General features: G+C 53.5%; 1 protein-coding gene, 1 long non-coding RNA gene and 1 pseudogene across 8 annotated transcripts; 2 read left to right on the top strand and 1 right to left on the bottom strand.

Annotated features, from left to right (window-relative positions):
* Nucleotides 1-2,529: 2,529 nt before the first annotated feature.
* Nucleotides 2,530-5,020, bottom strand: LOC120669408 (annotated as a pseudogene).
* Nucleotides 5,021-6,935: 1,915 nt separating this feature from the next.
* Nucleotides 6,936-14,666, top strand: LOC120670527. The gene is made up of 2 exons (XR_005673228.1): nt 6,936-7,120; nt 14,511-14,666. It is a non-coding gene; the product is annotated as an uncharacterized LOC120670527 (long non-coding RNA).
* A 930-nt stretch (nt 14,667-15,596) lies between these two features.
* LOC120671185 (peroxisome biogenesis protein 6-like) lies at nt 15,597-19,111 on the top strand. 7 transcript variants are annotated; one of them, XR_005673530.1, is made up of 10 exons: nt 15,601-15,695; nt 15,783-16,130; nt 17,266-17,541; nt 17,644-17,715; nt 17,865-17,958; nt 18,079-18,201; nt 18,284-18,394; nt 18,497-18,535; nt 18,622-18,743; nt 18,827-19,111. XR_005673530.1 is itself a non-coding variant. In XM_039951468.1 (9 exons), exons 5-9 carry the CDS (start codon nt 18,154-18,156, stop codon nt 18,921-18,923), a joined length of 417 nt encoding a protein of 138 aa, XP_039807402.1. In that variant the 5' UTR covers nt 15,601-16,130; nt 17,266-17,541; nt 17,644-17,715; nt 17,865-17,958; nt 18,079-18,153; the 3' UTR covers nt 18,924-19,111. The 7 variants fall into 7 exon arrangements, 2 of the variants coding, with proteins under 2 accessions (XP_039807402.1, XP_039807403.1); XR_005673531.1 differs by having other exon boundaries at nt 15,660-15,676; XR_005673528.1 differs by having other exon boundaries at nt 15,597-16,130; nt 17,275-17,541.
* The last annotated feature ends 3,647 nt before the right edge of the window (nt 19,112-22,758 follow it).

Here is a 22,758-nt window from a genome sequence, read left to right as displayed (position 1 = left end):
CCACAGCTATATGCAAAACAAACATGATATTAAATAGAAGAGGACAGGGCGAATTCTTCAGCTACGGAATTTCAATGAATATCAACAACAGTTTACCGTTTTTGAATGCATTATCGAACAGATAAACAAAAAAATACTGGAAACAAAAACATTGATGCAATAGTAGTAGAAACAAGTTGAATGGCCGCGGTCATGGCCAGAAAGTACATTGCGCATCTATTCTTGGCGCGCGCCTTATGATCTTGTGTCGTTGTATTCTCTACTTTCGTCTTAATATATAGTGATGCGCATCTCTCCTGGGTATTATTCGAGAAAAAAAACAGTGGAGGCAACAAATCTTGAGGCGTGGAGCCATTAAGCAGCAGCAAGATGAAGCGCTACGTACTGGCTAGGTTGACGTGGTGGTGTGGTCTACTCCCTCCGTCCCTTATTAAGTGTTGTTTTTTGTTTCCGTGCCACCACTTTGACTAAATTTGTAAAAAATATGTGCTTTACATCTCTAAATAAATTTATTAAAAAACTAGATTCAAATATCTATCTAATGTTATCAATTATGTATTATAAATATTAATATTTTATTATAAAAAAATTAATCAAACTTATACCTTGGGAAGTGAGAACGGCAAATATATAGGGACAGAGGGAGTAGAGATCGCTGACTCTAGGCGCCGGTACACATGGTGTAAGCCTATAGGTACGGAAGGTTTTTTTTTTTTGGGGGGGGGGGGGGGGTGGTAGGGCTATATTTGAAGATTGCGGTGGTGGCTAGGTATGGAAGGTTGAGGGAGGTAGGGTTAAAATCAGTGGCGGGAATTGAAACTAGGGTAGTCCTAGCGAAAAAATTTCAAAATGCAATCCGGTATGATAGCATAGCAGTTTGGCAACAATAAGATATATAACAATCAAACTTACAATAACATAAGTAAAAAGGTCCCTTAATACATTCAATTCAACAAATCAGTGGGGAAGGAGAAGCAATCTTCTTTGCTTTCGCTTCATGTTTCTAATAAAGAAGAGCAATGCTTCCATTCTTCATGGCTCAAGTGCAATGTTTATGAAAAAAGAGAGCAATGTTTCCATTAAGTGAGATTGAGATGAAATGATGAATTGATGAAATCAAATCGCTTCATGTTTCTGAAAAAATAAACTTACCAGTGAGTGAGGTTAGGGGAGGACCGGAGGAAGCCGCGCGGGACGGGCCGCTGGACCCGGACAGCGGGAGGCGACGGTGCGCCGGCCATGCCTTGCACGGTCGCGCCCTTGCTGCGGCGCGAGGCGCACGGCCGTGTACCCAGGCAGGGTGCTGGCGGGACGAGGGAGGCATCGGGCGTGTGCTCGCCGGGCGCAGTGCCAGGCGGCCGGCGGCCGGCGGGGGGAGGCGTCAGGCGCGGGTGGCGGCGGCGCTCTGCGTCGAGGTCGCGGGAAGGGGAACGGGAGTGTGGGAGCCAAGGATTTGGGATGAGGGAGATGGACTGATGGAGAGGTGATGAGTTAATGGGTTGAGTGAGCTGTTGGGGCAAATTTGGACTCTGTTTTGAAGATCTAAAAAGTTTTTGGGCCAAAATTTTGGGTAGTCCTGGGCCTACCCGGACTACCCATTGGGTCCGCCGCTGATTAAAATCAACTGGTATTAAGTTAGACGAATTTTGGCTATTATATCTGCTTACGAAGGACAAGCTATAGTAGTATGGCCCTGAGGAAGGGGGATAATTTGTTGCCGTATGAAACTACATGTACTGACGAGAAGGCAGGCCATCCTTGTTGCGGATGAGAAACAATTTTATTTTCACGAAGCACCTATTTGAACTGGAGAAAGGGCAAATAGAGGTTCTAATAGCATCTCCAAGAGTTTCTTGTTTTTTCTCCTCAAATCTTGTTATTTGCCAAGTCCCCAAATAAGAATAAGTATAGGAAGACAAAAAAAAATCCATCTCCAATAATTCTCTTTTTTTCCCCAACATTAAAAGATTGTGGCCCCACATGCTCCCCTTGTCCTTCATCTTCCTCTTCTCGGAGAACAACACGCCATTGATGAGGGGAACAAAGCAGCAGATCGTTTTATGCTTCTGCACCTTCCTCGTCGGTGCCTCTACAGCCCCGCCGCTCACCACAGCCTTCCTGTCGGCCTCGCCTAGGCTCAGCAGGTGGCCCAACTGCAGCTTGCTGGGGGCGCTGCACTCGGCTTAGACTGCGAGCGTCATGTCGCCGCTGCGGCCCCTCTCGATGCCGGCACGCTGCCGCCGCGTTGTCGGCCTCCATGTGCGCCACCTTGGAGCGTCGTCTGGTGGAGCTTCGCGTTCAGCGTCGCCACTATCGGTCCAGGTGGCTCCTCCCGTCCACCAAGCCCAGATCCTCGAGTGGCAGCGGCGGATGCTCGCCATGAAGCGCAAGTGGCTCTTCTCCTTCGCCGGTGGCGCGTGGAACAACGATGGCGCCGAGGACGACGAGGCGCGACGCGAAGAAGCGGAGAAGGGGGGCGATGAAAAATCGGCGGGGAGGCCGATTGGGAGTCTTGGAGCTGTGCTCATATTTAGGCACAAGTTATGTCAATTTGCCAATTGTTAGAAAATGGGGAAGTTGGATGAAGAACTATTGGACAGTGTTTTTCTCCTTTTCTCCAAAAAATCAAGGATGAGAAAGTAGAACAGGGAACTCTTGGAGATGCTCTAAAAGCAGGCTAATCACCATCTATTCGGCATTGGTGCATACATCGGATTTATGCAGAACATTCACGCACAGAATTCAGACGAGCAGCCCTCACTTCACCGATCACCTACGCCTTGATTCAATCAAACACGGCAAGCTTCTGGTACTCCTCGCCGGCGATCGCTGCATTCATGACAGCCTCCGGGTTCACCACGCCATCGTTCTCCAAGAACAGCTTGACGAAGTTCTTTGAGAAGCCGCTCACCATGGCGACCCCTGGCTGCGTCGACGTCACGGGCGTGGAGCGCGAGTCCCGCAGGTTCCAGAACACGATCTGTGGCACCACGTCGCCGTAGCCGGCGTCCCGGAACTTGCGGCAGATGGCCTCGTAGTCAGTCTCCCACCCGCCCCGGTGCATCGACGCTTGGTCGAACTCCATGTCGCTGAACACGAACACGGTCCTGATCATCTTCTCCCGTGGCAGCCGGGCGTCCACCGCCGTGCGGAGGATGCGGTCGAACACCGCCTGGAAGTTGGTATTACCTCCCCAATCCATCCGCTGTACGAACCACAGCTTCTCCTGGAGGGTTTTCCCTTTGATCGTGTGGATCTCCGGACGATGGCTGAAGGTGATCACCCTGCCCGCCCACGGCTTCTCGCTGAGCTCCGAGATGAGCAAGCCCAGCGCGACGCACACATCCATCGGCGTGCCGCTCATGCTCCCGGACACGTCGCAGACGGCGATGCAGTTGCTCAGCGAGCCCTTGTTGCGGAGGTCGTCCACCATGCGGCGCCACTGCAGCTCCGACACGTCGTCCTTCTCGCCGCGCATGGCCGCGGCGGCGATCTCGTGGGGCAGGAGCGCGCCAGCCGCGATCTTGGCCTTGCCCGCCGCCACGTCCTCGAGGTACTTGCCGAAGCGCTCCTCGTCGTGCTTCTTGAACAGGGCCTTGTAGCGCCTCATGGCCACCGAGGCGACGCGGGTGTAGGGCAGCTCGGACCACCGCTGGGCGCTCATGTACACCTCGGGGAGCTCGAGGACCTTGCGCAGCGGCACCAGCACCTCGCGGCGGAGACGGTGGAGCGCCTGGTAGGAGTAGTGCTCCTCCGACAGGCCGGCGTAGTCGGGGCTCGATTCGCGCGGGAAGAGGCGGCGGGCGATGGCCTCGCAGAGTAGCGTCGTGCGATCGAACGACGAGCCCGGCGTGGGGCACCACTTGGCCGCGAGCCCGATCTTCCTCTTCTTGCCGCCGGGCGCGAGCTGCTTGAGGTCGGAGGCGAGGAGATCGGCGAAGAAATCGGCCACGCAGTCGAACAGGAAGCGGTAGGCGCGGTCGCCGTAGTACATTTCCAGCGACTGCACGGCGAGCTTGGCCACCTTCCGCACCTTCTTGGTGACCTTCTTCGTCGCGGCCGCGGCCACCTCCTCCTTCAGTGGCGATGGCACCGCGTCTTGATCCGCCGCCTCTTGCGGCGGCGCCATCTGATCCAGATCCACCTCCATCGCCTCGGGCTTCTGCTCCACCTCCATCGCCTGCTCAGGCTCGTCAGTCTCCACCGGAGCCACGGCGGCCGCCTTCCTGCCTCGCTTGGACTTGGTCTTCCTGGTGCTGGTGAGCGCGGCGGACACGTAGTCGGCGAGCGTGGGCGCGCGGGGCCGGCAGCGCGGCGGACACGTAGTCGGCGAGCGTGGGCGCGCGCGGGGCCGGCCGCGCGGCGGACACGTAGTCGGCGAGGGTGGGCGCGCGCAGGGCCGGCGGCGCGGCCTGGAGGAGCACGCCGGCGCGGCGCCGTCTCCGGTCGGCCAGCTGCGCGAGGCGGATCTTGGCGGCCTTCTCGGCGTCGGCCCTGGCCCTGGCGACCGCGCGGACGTCGGCGCCGTGGACGAGGCGGTAGAGCAGCTCGGGGAAGTCCTTGAGGTAGCCGAACTCCGCGAGGGCCGGGACGTTGCAGGCGAGCGTGCGCGGGTGGCGCCCGTGCACCCAGAGCTCGGCGGCGTAGAACCCGTCGCGGTCGGACTTGCCCGTGCCGCGCACGCCGCGGAGGTTCGCGACGAGCCGGAGCGCCGTGAGCGGGTCGCGCGCCCACGCGGCCGCCACGAGCTCCCGCACGCGGTCCGGCGGGGTGCCCGGGACCACCTGGAAGAAGAGGTCCAGGCAGGGGTTCCCGGAGGCCGCGTAGGTGGCGGAGCCGTTCTCGGTGCGCGCCATGCTGGGCGGCAGCCCCGCCTTGGCGGCGTCGGCGCAAGGCGCGTCGTTGAAGCCGGCGTCGAGGAGGTCGAGGAAGGGGTGGGAGGCCGGGGCCTCGGCGTCGGCGTCCGCGGCCGCGGGCGGGCGCCGCGGATCACGGGAGGGCCGAGGAGGACGGGCGCCATGGCGAGGAGTCGGTCTACTGGATCGGATCGGAGCGGTTAGGGTTTTAGGGTGGATTCGGCTACTCGATGCGGATGGATCGGATCGGCAATGCGCGGCCACGCCGTCGCGTCTGTCTCGCTATATAGGAAGGAGGCCTCGTACGAGCAAGGAGCGACCCGTCGGTGGAATTTGATTTCGAATCGAGGCCGTTTGTTTGAACCAACGTAGCAGGTTGACGGCTCGGCTCGGATCGGCTCAGTATTCGTGATTAACGTGCGCTGCCGTTGGGCTTTTTGACTCAAGAGTCAGGATGGTTGGTTGAGTGCTAAACTGTGCTCTGCTAAAATAAGGATCTTTCGGGATGGAGTTGAAGGGAGCGTGGGGGTTTCGGGTAAACTTTTGAGCCCAACACAAGCTCAAAAGAAAGCCAAAAAAATTGATATTGGAACACATCTGTATCTCTATTTCTACTACTAAAAAGTCGTCATGTTCATGGTCCGGGTTCAGCGGGTTGTTTGAACCAACCCGCCCAGCCCGCAATGGAGTCAAGTTGAACGGTTTGAGACCCGTGGGTTAGATGGGTTTCGACGGATTCATTGCCGCAGTTCCGCAACGCATGGCCGATCACAGCGTGAAGTTGCGGCTTGCGAGAAAACTGTCGTAGTGGTCACCGCCACCGGGGAAGGGAGTAAAGCTTCTTCCAAGATGCTGTCTTGCTCGGAGAGAAGTCAACGGAGAGCTGCTTGTGCTCGAACATCCGCGGCCTGGCGATGAGATGCAGTCGTGATCCCCGCAGTCGACAGGAATGGGTTCGGAAGAACCTGTGGTCGCGAAGCTAGTGCATAGCGAGCTTGTGCTGCTTGTCGGCGGCGATTGCCGATTGGTGTAGTGTAATGGCATCTGGTGGTGGCGTCCTCGCTCCTTCCAGAATAGCAGACCGCAGGAGGCGGGTGTCCCGTGTGAGATGAGGATTAATTGAATGGAAAATAGAGTAAACAGCAGCAGAGTGGCATGAGGAATCCATTTTTCGTGGCCGGCGGCAACATCTACTACTCCCCGCAATGGATCTAGAGAGCAACGCTCCATTGACGGACGAGCGGCGAGAAAACTGGATGCGGTGCGAGGAAGAAGACGAGTTGAATAACTTTTCGCTTCCTTTTCTTTTAAACGGGCCCACAACAATATATGTCACCGGGTTATGCGGTAGAACCCGTGCTAAACCTAACCCGCCGGGGGCATCCAGAAACGAATTGTTACAGGCCGGTTAGACGGGTTTGGTGGATTGAAACCAGCCCATGTACAGGGCGACTAAAAAGACTCTAGGGTGGTTTTTTTTGCTCGTCCTCTCCTTTCGTTCGTTCGTCCGTCCCGTCGCCTTGCCTCCGCTCCGTGGCTCTGCCAACGTCTCCCTCTCCCGCGATAGCAGTTTCCTCGTTTCCCCTGGCGTCGCTTGCGTTTCTCCCACGCCTAGGGGTGCTAAAGGGCTCAACATTTTGAAATAGAAAATTTAAGGACCGGGCTTTAAAAGGACCAGGCTCTAATCTTATATAATTTTAAACTAAATAATTTAAAAACTTTGTTGAGATGTGAAGAGGCCACTAGAACCATGGCCCATTACCACAACTACCCACGCCCGGCCGCTGGCTCACAACCTCTCCATCGCCCTTGTGCCGCCTCCCTCCCCACACCCAAGCCCTCGCGCCTGCGTGCAACTCCCCGCCACGCCGCCGCCCTCTCGGGCGCGGATCCCTCAGGCGGCCGGTGCCCATGGCCGCCGCCCTCCACGCCGCCGCCCACGAAGCCACACCATCATCTCTCTCCGCCCGCCGTCGCCGTGCGCCGCCAGGGAGCATCCTCCCCCTGTGCCGCGCGCTCGTCAAGCCCCTCCTCTGCTGCCAGGGCGCCCCCTCGCCTGTGCCTGCAGAAAGATGGGTCATCAGATCCCTGTGACTCTCCTCCATCTCCGTCCACCCCGGCGCACCTCACGCCTATGTCCTCCCCCTCCCCGGCGCACAAGGCCACGGCCACCGGCCTTCCACCTACTCGCCGCTCTGATGAGGACACGCCGTGCCGCCGTCGCCCCCTCCTGCTCACGCTAGCGAGACTTGCACCAAATTTCTGTAAGTGAGACTTGTATCTAATAAATTCCTCATCCGGTGATTCCGCCTCCCCTTGCTTCCTCGCTGAGATCCCACACGACGACCTCCGCTCCCCATCCTGCACCTACGCTGTGTGGGGGCGTCAATCACTGCTTGAAGAAGCATGGTGCCAAATGGGTTGATGAGCTTCCGTGCGTACTATGGGGCAACCGGACTACACCCAGCCGAGCCACCGGGGAGACTCCATTCTTCCTGGTCTACGGGGCTGAAAGCATGCCTTCCCCCGGAAATTCACTTGGGTCACCACGGGTCTAGGCTTTTGACGAATCCATGCAGGAACAACTGCGGCGTGACGATGTGGACTTCGTTGACGAATGAAGGTGGCAAGCAGCAATCCGAAATGCACGCTACAACCAGGCGCTCAGGCGCTATCATCAACGGTTCGTGCACAGTAGGGAGCTCTGGGCTGGCGACCTCGTCCTAAGGCGGATTCTGAACCGAGCAGGGCTCCACAAACTCTCCCCCAGCTGGGAGGGTCCGGATGCGTTCGCCTTGCCACAGAAGAAGGGGTGCCGCTACCCAACCCATGGAACATAGAGCATCTGCGTAAGTTTTACACTTAGACAGAGCAGGAAAATGATTTTTTCCTTTGTAATAAGATAGAATTAGCGTGCGGCCCAGAGCGGTGGGGGTCCGTCCTCGTAAACCCGGCCTCTGGCATCCATCGCACCATCGGCTAGCATTAACGTGCGGTCCAGAGCGGTAGAGGTCCGCCCTCATAAACCCGGCCTCTGGCATTCATCGTGCAAGCCATGTATATCAAGTTGCAAAGGAAAGATTTGCCCCCAGTTATGTCTTTGTGTCAAAATCTTATTTCGTATTTCGATTCTCGAGTTTTTGCCTTTCTAACCCCCGTGCGGACTTTCACTCTTGTCGCTACAGCTAAGATCTGTATTGAGTTGCTGGACTGCTGTACAGGTCCGGACCCACTCTGGAGAGGGGGTGCTTGTTTCCTGGGTGGTCTAGAGTCCTGTGTAGCCGCTTAGCCGGTTCCGTACCCAAAGCCTACACACTCCAACACCCTGTAACGAGTGCTCTAGTACCCGGAGCTGGGTAATTAGGGGCCCGTACCTCGTTCTAGCTCAAGGGTTGGCTTCCTAAGTCCTACACGGCAGGTCCAGCTCCATATCTCAAAGGATCGAGTACGACAGAATGGCCTCACCCATTGCTAGGGAGGGGTCCGGAACGTCGGAGCCAGGTCCGGTAAAGTCGTGTTGTTTCCTGGAGTGGTCCGGAGCCTGTGTAGTGCCTTAGCCAGGTTCCGTACCCTAAGCCTACACACTCCACCACTCTGTAACAAGCATTGAGCTGACTAGACCTGCGTATCCGGAGCCCCGGACCTCGTACTAGCTTGGGGGCCGGTCCAGAATAAGTCCCGCGGGCCTGCTACTAAGCTTTGACTTTGAGTGGTATGCAGGATAGGCCTTGGTTGGTGGTAGCTAGCCTCAAACCATTGAGCCTACCTACTAGGGGGTCCCGGCATCCGCTTTAAGGCTTCATGCAAATCGAGGTCCAGTCTCAGTGGTAGACAGACTCAAAACAACTGAGCCTGCCTCCTAGGGGCCCCGGAGCGTTCGCTTTGAGCTAGACACCACGGATCGATTCTGCATGCGTCAAAAAGCTAAGTTGCAGTATCATTACTACCATCCCAGCGAGTTTGATTTTCTTCTCTGTAGTTTTTTCTGCTATACAGGGAATAAGTCGCTCGTTCGACTTGCAATTTATGCTACACCTATGCCCAAGGACGTTAGCTCAACCTCATACGGGAGTCCGGAGTGTCTTCTTTGGCTCCGATGGCAGATAGGTTCTAACAACTGAACCTATCTACCAGGGGGCCGGGGCGCCGGGGTGCTACATACCGCAAACCAGAGCCACTGACAAACAGCTAAGTTGAAATTTTCTTCTATTAAAGTTTCAACAAGTACAATGTTTTTACATAACACAAAAAAAAAACAAAAGATTGCTTGCTGTGATGGTCCAGCTCAGGAATCTGCAGGCTCCCACTTGAAGTAAGCAGCAACGAAGTCGACGATGTCCCGCACGCTTTCCCGAGCGGAAGCCTCCGTCTCCGCCACTGGACCATCGACGACGGGGGCTAGCGAGATGGCTGGGTCGTGGCTTCGGAGCCAGGTCAGAATGTACTCCGCCACCATCCGGCACAGCTCGCGGCCCTCGGCTTCAAGGTGACCGGCAAGGATCGGCTCCAGGCGCCGGAGTCTGTCGGAAGCAGAGTTCAGCACTGGGAGGGCGTCAGCAATTGAAGCTGGCGGCTCCGCCACTTGGATTGGACTCATTCCAAGTGGCACTAGCGCTGAGCTCACTTCGTTCACCTGGTCAACGATTCGCTGGGCCCCCCCTGAGCTGGTCCTCCTGCAGCTTCCGGACCGCCTCCTGGACCTGGGCATCCAGTGCCGCCTGAGCCGCCTCCAGCTGGCGGGCCTTCTCCTGGAGCGAGGCCTCTTTCTGCGCCACTGACTCCTTCAGTTTCTTAAGACACTCGTGCTGGCGCGCAAGGGCCTGCTCCAGGGTGGTGGTGAGGAATTCCCGCCGGGCAAGGGACTTCTTCTCCCCCTCGAGCTCTATTTCGGAGACGTCCTGCTGGCTGGCGGTCTCCTGTAGCTCCTAGCGCCATTGGTGCAGAGACTCGGAGAGCTTGTCGATCTCTAGCTTGCGGACCTCGAGTCCCTAGCTGCGAGACTCGAACTTGGACCGCTGGGCCGCGAGGCTGGCCTCCTCCTTGGCAATAGCCTCCTCCCGCAGCGCCAGGGCCTTCTCCCGTACCGCCACCGCAAACTTCCGGTCGAACACCTTCCGGAGCCCCTTCCTGTAGGACTCCAGGTCGGCCTCAAGCTCGGACCAGGCGGCGGCGGCTCGGGTGGCTTCAGCCTTTGTGCGCTCCTCCAGGCGGATGTGCCAGTCGCCGAGGCACTGACGCTCGCTCTCTAGAGCAGCCCACTCCCGCCGGAAGGCCGCCTCGGCGGTAGAGGTCGCCTCCTCTATTATCTGCCGGACCCAGACCAGCACCTATGGGAGGGGAACCGCATCCTCCTCTGGGGGACCCTGTAGGAGCCGCCTACCAGAGACCACCTCCAGCTCTTCCTCCACTGCAGGTTCGGAGCTGGGGGTGGGGACATCCGGCACAGACGTCGGGACCTCGGGTACCGAGGTGCTCACTGTTGCTGCGCCCGCTGCCGCTGTGCTCGCCATCGCCAAGCCCGGTGTCAGTGCGACAGTCGCTGTAGCCGGGGCCTCGAGGGCCACCGCGTCGGGCGTTGCTGCGCCTGGCACTGGCGCATCCACCGCTGCTGCGTTTGGCGCCATCGGGCTAGCGGAAGTCACCGCACCCGAGCGCCCCGCACCCGCCATCGCTCCCGCCGTTGCTGCCGAGGCCCCGGTCGCCTGGACCCCCGCTGACGAGCCAGCGATGGTGGAAGAGCTGCCTGGGCGAGGGGCCCTGGCAAACAAAGAGAAAAAGCCTTCAACAAAAAGCGAAGCACCGAGAATAAGGGGAGTGAACGGAAGAACACTTACCCTGAAGCGCCGGGTCTCCAGCGTCCACAGAGGCTGGGTGACTGCTGCTGCTGCCCTGGTGGTGGCAGTGGTGGCGGCGGCTGCTGCTGCTGCTGCCCCGGTGGTGGCGGTTGTGGCGGCAGCTGCTGCTGCTGCTCCCGAGGTGGCGGCGGAGGCGCAGCTCGTGGCTGCTGCTGTTGCTGCTGCTGCCGGGGAGAGGCACCTCCCGGCGGTGGTGGTGGCTGCCGTGGCGGCGGCGGAGGCGCACCTCGTGGCTGCTGCTGCTGCTGTTGCTGCCGGGGGGAGGCACCTCCCGGCGGTGGTGGTGGCGGCGCGGCTACTCCAGGGGTCCCGCGTGAGCCGGGGGCCCGGGAGCTACCCTGGCCCGCGTCCTCAACGGTCCTCTGACGCTTTGCGGCGGGCTCCATAACTGGGGTCCCGTCGCCGCGGTGCAACCTGCGCCGGCTCGCTTCCTCCGACAATGCGCCGGAGCTGCTCTGGGTCTGGCTGGGACCGCTCGCGGCGGAGCTACCAGCCACGGCCTGCTTGCCCTTGGCAGTGGGGCCAGACCCCGCGGCGCTCGATATGGCCTGTTCCCCGGACGCACCAGGGATCCGGACCCCACGATCCAGGTCGCCTCCAGTCTGGCGCGCTACTAGCCCACCATCGTCGAGGGTCGACAGCGTGGCCAGCACCGCAGTCCTTAGGCGTGAGTCCTCGCAGAGAGGAACGACACCCTGAGGAAGGATCAGGTGCTCCGGGATGAAGATCTCCCCCGTCACCGCCCGCACCAAGACCTCCAGGGCTTCCTGGGTCAGATCGCTATCCTCCCCGCGGTGGGTCCTGCTGCAGTCTTGGGCCCCGGTGAAGCTCCAGGCAGGACGCAGCCGCTGCTTCAGGGGGGCGATCCGGTGCTACAGGAAGTCTCCGAGCACGTGCAGCGAGGTGAGGCCGTCCTCCGCCAGCGCCCTGATCTTGCTCAGCACGGAGTCAAACTCCGACGGCAGGGACGGCTTGGCCCTCCAGGATTGGCGGTCGGAGGCGGGTCCCCCGGTCGGCATGACGAGGCGCTCGTTGGCTTCGGTGGTGGCGATTACCCACTCCTTGCACCAATCCTCCCACTTCCCGCCAGTAAGCCCGGGGATGTAGGGCGTCCGCAAGTCGCTCCTCGCCTGAAGTAGTACGCCCCCACTTCATCCTTGCCCTTCCCGTACTTCACCAGGATGAAGAAGTGGCGGAAGAGGATGACGCAAGGCCGCACCCCGACAAACATCTCACACAAGTGGATGAAGATTGACGTCAGGAGGATGGAGTTGGGCGTGAGATGCTGGAGCTGGAGGCCGAAATCTTCCAGTAGCAGCAGGAAGAACGAAGAGATCGGCAGCCCCAGGCCGGTGGAAATGTGCGAAATGAACAGCACAAATTCCCCGGCGCGCAGATCGCCGAGGGGAACCGAGCCTGCTCGAATCCCCCAGGCAGTCTCCTATGGACTCCACCCAAGCAGGCGGCGCACCATGTTCAGTTCCTCCTCGGTCTGGAAACTACGGGGGTGAACGAGGGACGCCATCTTGCTTTGGAGGTGAGGAACAATCTGTGCAGAAGAGCAAGGGGCGAGGAGGCTCAAAGGCAAAGGGGTGCAAAGACTTGGAAGGAAGAAGGCGAATGCGGAAAAGTAACCACGGTATGCGGTTCGTCCCTTTATGAAGCCTGACCCAACCGGCGCGCCCCGGAACTGTCGCTGGAACCCAAGCGACGCTCGCGCCTGATGTTAGCCGCCCAGTCCATGGCAAGGGGGCCCAGGCCCGCCTGTCAGGGAGGGCGGGTAACAAACAAAGGTGTGAAAAGGCGGGATCTGAACCGTCGCCCGCGCGCGAAGCGAGGCGGAAGCTGAGCTGACGTGCGCGCATAAAGCGCTGGCATGAACAGGCGTTTCGGGAACTGCACTGGTGGTAAACATCCCGTATACTCCGGTCGCAACAATGCCGAGCGTCGCTCGCATGACTAGGTGTACCACTGTGCGTGGGCGCCATGAGTCAGTAAGCCGTTACGATGTGATGAGGCAGCGAAAAACCCGATGGATGGTCAAAGCCGGACAAGGCTCCTGCAGTATGCATGGTCTAACGCTAGAGGCTTCAAGTTATACAGAGCCAAATCGCAGTAGTGGCCCCACCTGCGGGTTCGTCACCTCTCCCGAGATGGGCCCGGGGGCCACTGTCGGTACCCTGTAGCAGGGATACCCACTCCTACTGCAGCAAGACATGACTCGCGTAGTCATCCGTAACTATGCCATAAGGGGCGGAGCAGCCGGGCCCCATGGGTCAGGCTCTTACCTCACCGGGCCAACGGCCCCGGACCTGCTCCCCGCTCTGGGACGGGTCCAGTGACGCCATGTGTCCCTGAGGAGGGGAAGCTCCGAGCCAACAGCCGAGGGCGCGGACCCCCCATAGGGGTCCGGGATCTCCCCGCGTCCGTCCGGATCTCCCACGCGCGTAGAAACAACATACCGCCAGGGCGGGGTCCGTGGGCGCCACGTGTCCCGCAGGCGCAGGTGCGGGCGCGAGTCTTCCGCTGGAAGACTCGCCCACCCACCGCATTCAATGCGGGTGGTTGAGGCATGCTTTGCTGCCACGGCACGCGGGGCAGCCTTTGTCAGGCCTCACTGTAGACCGCATATTACCGAGGTACACAGCGTAGCCGCATGCGCCGCATCCGCGCAGAGCCCGTTTGCCGCATTAAATGGATACGACGGCACGACACCCTTTCATCATACCGCCTATGCCGCAACCTACACAGCCCGTTCAGCTACGCTGCAGGCAACGCCGCAAGCTACTCCCTGGTGCCGTTTCGACAAGACAGGACATGGATATGCTGGACGGAGGATTCCCATGGGCAGAGCAAGGAAATCCAGGAATGAGATCTCCTTCGCCGCAAAAGACCATAATATCTGAACTGTATGTTATTTTATACTACATCGATGGGCCCACCTGTCGGGGACCCAATGGCCATGTACGCGCCTCCCTTGAGATATAAAAGGGAGGTGCTCGCTACACAGACATAGGCTCGGACTCACGCTGGACTCAGCACTAGTCACGCCAAGGTTCTCAGACTCTCTTGAGAGCGCAAGCAATATAACACACATTGGACGTAGGGTATTACGCTCCGGCGGCCCGAACCACTCTAAACCTGTTGTGTTCATCGCGTTCCACCACCGAGATTGGGCTAATCCTAGCTAACCCCCAAGTACTCACCCTCTGGGCTTAGTCGGGTGCATTACGCCACCCGGCTGTGGGTTTGCACACCACGACACTAGGGACTCCCCACCTGCGCCTCATGTCTCCGAATTGACTAGGCACGTCTCTCTCCCATGCCATGTGGCCGCATCACCATGACAAGCAAAATCAAGGTCAAATGTTAAACAGTTTGTCGATTTCTTCCTCCAATTGAAAATGTATTTTCGTTTCCTTGCTCCAATTGAATCGATCCATTGTTCACGTATGGCTATTATTTCTTCCTCCAATTTCTAATATTTCTCTGCTCACATAGATTTATCTCTGCTCACATAGATAAGGGTGGGGGTTTCCTAGGTATTCATTTCACTTCAGAAAAATTGATATGTGTTTCCAGATATCTTTTTAGTATTTTTCAGTGCTACGCCTAGTATGGGTTAAGCTTTACTTTTTCTGAATTCTAGAGACAATTTTATGTTGTTACAAACTTAATCAACTCTTTTTTTCCTTTTGAACTTAATGGTGATTCTTAAATATAGCTTGGCATTCCTTTCTTTACATAGCTGCTGGTACCTGACAGATGTAAAATTTACTTAGTAATGTTACTTTTTCAGAATCACATGAATGTCTAAGTGAGGGAAGATGGAGGCGATGGCGACGACACATAGGCGACAGCGGAGGCAATGGTGGTCTGGGTGCTGGTGGCCGCTGTGATGGGCAACGCATTCACCCCTGGACCACAAGCCACTCATGGATGCCTCTACCCGCAATCCCGCACTACTGCACAGGAGATGTCAATACACGGCGGTGGCGCTGGACGCAGCCGACAGCCCTATGAAGGGGAGGGCGTATGCGATGCCGCTGGTGACCTCTGCGAGATGGAGCCAGGTCGAGTTGCCCGCAAGCCTCCATCTATATATATATCCTATATAGATAGCACCCACTAACTATTTCTCTCTTCATGCAAGGTGTCCACATCATTCTCTACTAAGTGTCACACTAAGTTTCAACTACCTTATTAATTATAAAAAAATATTCATGTCATCTCTACAATATGCAATATTTTTAATCTTTAATTAACTAAAATAAAATCATATACATACGTTATTTTTTCATCACCTATTCTTCTATAATGTGACCAAATATTATATTGGTGTTTCTTCTTTTAACTTATCGATTTTTACGAGATTCAATAAATAAGAAAATGTCCATATGTTCTCTACTATGTGCAATACTTTTAATCTTTAATCTATTTACATAAAGTCATATACATACTCTATTTTTTCAATATTTTTAATCTTTAATCTATTAAGGTAAAGACTCATATACATACTCTATTTCTTTGAGCACCTATTCTTTTATAATATGATCAAATATTCTATTGACGTTAGTTTATCGATTTCTACCAGATCTTGATAAAAATAACATGCAAGTAAAATTCATATCAACTATATAGCCTATATAGATGACACCTACTAAAGTCATTAACTCTATTTCTCTTAACATGCAAGTTATCCGCATCATATAGGAATCCATTATATCAAATGTCACATCAACGTCCACTAGGGCCATCTATTTATGTTTTCCATCGATTTTTTTTGTGAATGTTGCCATGCAATCGTCTTAATTTTTCTACTTTCAAATTTCACGTTAAATTTAAGAAATCCCACAGCAACACACGGGGTATCACCTAGTCTCATCTATAGCGCCATCCTCTCCAGCACCTAGGACATCCTCCATGGGTTCATTTCCACCCGCTCGGTGTGCAACATGCTCCACGGTTAAGATATTTCCCATAGGTTTGTTTTGCCTATACCCTGCCAAGAGATGTTCATGCTGGTTTGGTCAATTGATGCGTTCTCTACTGTCTTTGTGCGTTCAATTAGTTAGGATTCAAATCTTCAACTGGATTCACAATGTTAAGTACCAGGGCTTTGCTTTCTTTTGTGTTAAGTGATCTAGCGTGCAGTGTGTCTTTCTAGCACCGTGATGCCATGATTTTGATGGAAGTTACTTTTATATGTTTGCCGGCGCTTGAGCTGAGGGCCCTACGGCAGCTGGTGCTACATGCCTAGCGTGTGGAGGGCGACTGGCGATGGAGTGCCAAGGAAGGCGCCAAGGAAGCTTTGTGCGTTCTGATGGATGATTGGAGCCAGAAGGTGGACAAGAGGACTGGCTGGGACGGAGTGATGGATGGGCAAAACAATGGCCGTGGTTTGGGTGCGAGCAATCAGGTACTGCAAGTAGGCACTTATGATTTCCCTTTGTATTTTCAGCGTGACCCACTCCACTTAGTATTCAACTTGGTGTCCAATTTAATTGTACTCATTGTAATAGCCTTTTTAATGCTTTCCTCGTGGGTTCATTAACTTGGACTTGGTTGTACATGAGTTGTTAAAAATAAAATTCTGTGTAGTCATGATTGTGGTGGATCAGGCCTTGTATTAAATTTAGATGCTTGCAAGTCGTCCTCTTTTATATTTTTGTTGCAACTAAATTTGCTTTTATTTGTTTGTGCCCGTTATTAATTCTGATCCAAATTCATTAGGCCATACCATTCTCTAATTTTTTTGATAGGTTGAATCATTCTATTTATCATCGATGTTCAAATTTTGGAGTGGTCCTGAAGAATTGTGCGCAATAGCGAATAAGGAATAATTTTGAGTGAAGGTCTAGAGTTTGCATTAGTTGGGAGTGTCAGATTTATGTCTAATATCCTGTGTCACTGTCATCTATCTCATATTAATTATACTTTCTATTACTCTATCCTGTCATGACATACCTTGAATGTTTACTATTAAGATTCTTGAACATAGACTTTTCCTTCTCACTGAATTTTCTCAATTACTGGATTATTACTACTTGTTAATGAAATTTCATTCTCTGATTTATGACTTCTGTGGAACATGTATCTCGGAGCTCAAAATGTTTAGTCCATGTTCATCTATTTTGTATCCAGAGGCTTTTCTTTTGCAGATTAGTATTGAATGTAGCTAGCATGTAGATAGTCCAATGATTAGGTCAACTTATTTTGAGAATATCACTCTGCTTCCTATTTAAGTACTATATGACACTTTTGAATTCTATAATTTGACAAATTTTAAACATTTTAGTACTTCCAAGGTGTTTCCTGAAATAATTCATTTGCATATTCATCAAGTTGGTACTTCGTCATGTCTGAAAAGCTCAAGGAGTTTCTACTGTTAACTGTTAATCTTAAGCCTGATAACATTTTGAAAAAAAACCTCTGGCTGTTCATATTCATTATCATCGTGATTCACCATGCACATAAACAAGATCTCCACTTGCAATGCATCTCCTGCTTATGCATGTTCACTTTTCAGAGTATTGATGACAAGTTTGTAAAAGACTTAGCAGGGCAAACGTCAGGATTCATGCCGAGAGACATACTTGCACTGGTTGCAGATGCTGGTGTGTCTTTTGCACATAAAATGGCAGCAGAGAAAGATAGCAAAGGAATCAGTGATCATGAGGAGATCCTTCCAGAAAGCTCTTCTGCCTCACAAAATGAGGAAAAGCATTTCTGCAAAGAAGATATTCTGTCTTCCTTGGAGCAAAGAAGATATTCTGTCTTCCTTGGAACGAGCTAAGAAAAGGAATCGTGCTGCACTGGGCACACCCAAAGTAAACATTTTAATTCTAGCTTTCAGGACCATCAGTAATAGCCCATGAATTGTATATAGAAATTTTATCTTGATTCCTCTGATCACCTTATTTGGTTTTTAGGTTCCCGATGTCAAATGGGAGGATGCTGGTGGGCTAGAGGAAGTACAAAAGGTTATTCTAGATACTATTCAGGTAAATTGATTTTGATTCAGGTGTAAATATCAATGACATCAATATTACTCGCTCGTATTTATGAAAATGAGATTTGTCTACAGTAGTTTCAGCACTACTGGTAGCGTCAGTTTGGGGGGATATTGACCTTTTTTTACCTGATATTTCAGTTGCCTTTGATGTACAAACACCTTTTTTCTTCTAAATTGCGGAAGCGATCACCGATCAGGTGTCCTGCTTTATGGACCTCCAGGAACAGGGAAAGTAGGTTTAAAGGGTTTTGTCCTTAAATTGAATATTTTTTATTTTACCTACCAATAGACAAGTGCATCCAAAGGCACTATGATATGGGGTCGCTAAAATGATTCTTACTTGAACTTTTAGACCTTATTGGCGAAAGCAGTAGCTACTGAATGCTCGCTGAACTTTCTTAGCGTGAAAGGTCCAGAACTGATAAACATGTATGTTGGAGAATCAGAGAAGAATATTAGGGACATATTTGAGAAGGTATGAAAAATTACACAGCCATATAATTATCATAAAATGCATAGATTTTAATTTTTTTCTAATTTTTAATTGTTAATCCCAGGCTAGATCTGCACGCCCATGTGTCATTTTCTTTGATGAGCTTGATTCCCTAGCTCCAGCACGAGGATCCTCAGCAGATTCTGGTGGTGTTATGGACAGAGTTGTTTCCCAGGTATAATTATCTTCATTCCTGAGTTGGCGCCACTGTTCCTCATAAATTTTCTGTTGAAAATGCCGTCTTGTCTCACTTCACCTGTTTTTTCGTGTTTAATAGTTACTTGTGGAGATAGATGGGTTGAGCGATAACAGCCAGGTTATTTCCTCCACCATGCTTTACTTGCTTTTACCTTCCATGAAGAATGGTTGACATCAAGGGATTTTTTCTTAAATCGTTTGTAGGACCTTTTCATTATTGGGGCTACCAATAGGCCCGACCTTCTTGATTCTGCTCTTCTTCGCCCTGGACGGTTTGATAAGCTTCTCTATGTTGGTGTAAATACTGATGCATCATACAGGGAAAGGTTGTTAGTTGTTACCAGTAGTTTTCAAATTGTCTATTTCAGATTCGTGGAAATTGTGATCTCATTTTACTTGGTATATGCAGGATCCTTAAAGCACAGACGCGTTGGCCCTGTTCGCAGTGCTGGTGCTGGAGGCTGCTGTTGGAGTGGTGTGAGAGGAAAACACTGTTGGCTGGCTAGTGGCTGTTGGAGCAGAACAGGGTCTCTTGTCAGTTGCTCAGCGTTGTCTCCAAACTTTACCGGTGCTGATATTTATGCACTGTGTGCGGATGCATGGTTTAAGGTTTACCGGAGTCTAATCGTATTATGTGTTCCCCTATTGTGTATTATGGTAAAATATTTTCGCTACCCGTAGTAATGCACGGGCACGAACCTAGTGGACATATATTAAGCGTGGGGTTTCGGCTCAAAAGAATTTCTGGGGTCCACCGCTGATCTAGCGATTTATCTCTCTGCCACTAATAGCATCTCCAACAAGCATCACCTTCCTGTGCGCGCTGCGGTGCCGGCTCGGCTGCGGCTCCAGCGCCACCACCGTCGCGCCGTCGGTGCGCTGCCTCGGCGCGATCTGGGATTGAGACTTGGCGCGGGACGACTCCGTGTTCTCCATGTAGCTCTGGACTGCGCCGTGCCGTCGTACAACGGCATGTACAGGCTGCTCCTCGCCGCCGCATGGTCGGCGAACGCGAACGTGTTGTCGAAGTGGTCGCTTTATGTGCGCTGCGGGCTCAGCTCCCCGCCGAACGTGGTGGACGACGGCGCGGGCGAGCACGGCATGCACGTTGCGGTGCTTGGGGTGCTGCGGTGACTGGCGTTCGTAGGCGGTGGCAGCGGCTACATGGTTCGCGTCAACCATGCGCGCGCGTTGCGCCCGCAGGCGGGACTGCGCGTCGACGAGGGCCTGCATGCGGTGGAGCGTGGTGTTGCCCCCTCCCCGCCGCCTCCGCCACCTCCTCCACCGCGCCGCCCCCTCCCTGCCACCTCCGCCGAGCTCTCTGCCACCGCTCCGAGCTCTCTCCCAAGGCGCGTCGGCGTGGACGAGCGACTGCGCGTCGCATGGTGGCGCGTCGGCGGCGGAGGCCAACTCCCACACCATCACCTCCTTGATGTCGTCCACATCCGCAGCGAGCCGGGCGGCGCCGCCGGCTAGAGCTTCGAGACTTCGGGCGGTGGTACTTGGCCATCCGGCGACGAGGAGGGGGAGGATAGGGTGGAGCCATAACAAATTTAGCTAGTCTCTTGGAAGATGAGAAATGGAGAGGCAATCTTAGCTATTTGACTAGCCAAATGGAAATAAAGAGAGTGAGATTAAACTAGCCTTTTGGAGTTACTCTGAATCTATCCAAATTTATATCGGGTTTCTTAAACTGTGCTGGCTCCCCATCGCCGGAGAGGGTTTCAGGCATCCGGCGCCTCATCGGCATGCTCCCACGTGTCTGGCTGGGAGATTCCTCAACGTATGGGAGTTTTCTGGTGGAGGGACTGCAGCAGCCTGCGTGACTCTGCAGCTGGGCCCTGCTCAGAGCGGAGGGCTGCTGCGGGGTGCCCGGGCCTCCGAGCGCAAAGTCAACATGATTTCCAACGCCAAAAAAGCGGGGGCGTCTATTCATCGCTTCGTGCGATTGCGGTCGATACATCGCAGAAGCTGCCGACGGCACGCCCCCGCCTTCCCCCGCCTCCGGCGCCTCCGCCGCCGCCCTCCGCCGTCGCCAACGCTAATCAGCTCGGATCCACACTCCCCTGCCCGGTGCTTGGCCCACCGCACGTCTCCCCGCCGCCCCCGGCTGGCGGCTTCCCCGCCGCCGACCGCCACCGCCCACAACCCGCCTCCACCGCCGGGCTTCCCTGCCCCCCGCCCCTTTGCTCCTCTTCTAAGGCCGCCGGAGGCCACGGGACCGGCAACCCTGAACCCCGAAGAGCCCTAACCCGGCCGGAGCTCGCCGGGGAAGATGAACAGGGTGGTCGCGGTGCTTCTGCGACGGCTTGACTGCCACTCGCGCGCGGGATGAATAGCTTTCGCGGAAAAAGTCTGCCCTCGCTGGCTCGCTGCCGTGGAACCCGTTGTGTGCCCATCCCTTGCGCGCACCGCTCACCCTCCTCCACCAATTATTCCTCTACGCTTATCTCCTATGTACCTGAAGCGTGGGCCTCAGCTCAACATAGGCCCACAACAAGTGTGATGGCTGCAGCTCAGCAAGGTGCACGGCGAGAGAAAAAAAACAGTGAGAGGGGGGTCACCCCTGCAGATCCAATCGGCCGCCGATCCTCGGATTCGTCTCCCTGCCTCGCGGCCTCACCGATGCGTTGCGTCCCGTCGGAGTGGGCAGGCGGCGCCGCTCCGTACGCACGTGCCGCTCCTCCTCCCTCTCTCTGCGGATATTGGTCCTGTCGCATCGGAGGCATCGAGGAAGCCGGGTCGTCCCGTCCCGTCAGAGCACGGGCCGTGCTTGCCACCGGTCCTCCTACGGCTGCTACCTCGCACAGATAAGTTCTCCCCCCCTCTTTGTCTATGGTCCTGTTTAGTTTCCAAAAAATTTTGCACAATACCCGTCACATCAAATCTTCCGACACATACATGAAGCATTAAATACAGTTGAAAAAAACAACTAATTACACAGCCTAACTGATTAGCACGAGCTGAATCTTTTAAGTCTAATTAATTTATAATTGGACATTATTTGTCAAGTAACAATGAAATATGCTACAGTACTAAAACTCAAACTTTTTCACCAACTAAACAGCAAATCGTGTGCTTCGTGTGCTTGGGTGCCCTCTCGCAGTCTCGCTCCAGCGCCAAACCCTAGCAGCATCTGTGATTTCTCTTGCTCCTCCCTTTGCCTATCTGCCTATCCAAGAACAAAGTGCAAATCGTGAGCTTCGGTTCTCCATTGTGCTGTGCTTACTTTTCCGTGCTGCATCAGATCTGCTATCTCTTGATCTGATTTCTGATTCTTTGTTGTGGTTGTACAGGTGCAAAGTTCTCATGCCAGCGGTGACATGAGGTCTGGAAGTGGTCCCTAAAGAAGAAAGGTGAGCCGCCTGCTGCATTTTGGGATTTAAAGCACGTTTCTTTTTCGTCTTGTGTGGTTGATCTAACCCTGCTTCTCCTTTTGCTTCTGCTTGCAGTGAGCAGTCAGTTGCATCGGAGAATATCAAGGTGAGTTTGTGCCTTCAGTTTTGATTTTTTTGGGGCATCCAAGTTCTTTGATTCGTGCCTTAATAATGACTCTTTTAGTCAGTTGATATAAGTGGGTTTTCAAAATGTAATCTTTAATAGCAAACGCACCCAGCTAGCTCTTTGTTTCATGTTACTCGCCTAGGTTAGTTACTGCCTGGAACATAGGTGCTAGGTTAGAGGCTTAGAGCAACAAGCTTAGCATACCTTGCTAATGTTAGTGTTTTCTTAAATCTAGCTTCAGAGGTTAGTGCATATTTCACAGGTCAGTGCTTAGGTCAGATAAGGGACCTTGTCTTAACTTTCTTTGGTGGAAACAGATATTTAAGTGATTCCATTTGCTAATGCGTAGTTTGCTAATGTTGCTTGCTAATGCTTCCTATAACACCTACTAACTCAAATACATTATGAGATAAAATTTCTTTTTCTCATAGAGTAAATTTGCTTATTCAGACTACTATCTTCGTTCGTTCACTCATGAACAGAAATAATATCTTCTTCGTTAGATCATATTTGTAGATTAGATTGTTGTAGAGTTAAGATGAGATGTCTAAATAAGACAGTTTGTCTGACTTGAATTTCTTTTAGTGGAAAGAACTGCTTTCTTATTTCTCATAGAGTAAAACTGCTCATCTAGACTTCAGTCTTTTTCCATTCATAAACAGGAACAGCACCTTCTTCCTAACATCATATTTGTAGATTAGATTATTATATAGTTTCTATACATAGCATGAATGCGTATTTTCTCACTAAATTGCACTTACAAACTGTTTGTTCCTGCTGCAAGGTGAATAATACATACTTGATGCCTTCTGAAGCTTAGGACTGTTGTTGTCTCCC

Source organism: Panicum virgatum, chromosome 4N (genome assembly GCF_016808335.1).
Source record: "Panicum virgatum strain AP13 chromosome 4N, P.virgatum_v5, whole genome shotgun sequence".
Taxonomy (NCBI): domain Eukaryota; kingdom Viridiplantae; phylum Streptophyta; class Magnoliopsida; order Poales; family Poaceae; genus Panicum; species Panicum virgatum.
This window is presented reverse-complemented; position numbering and strand designations above follow the sequence as displayed.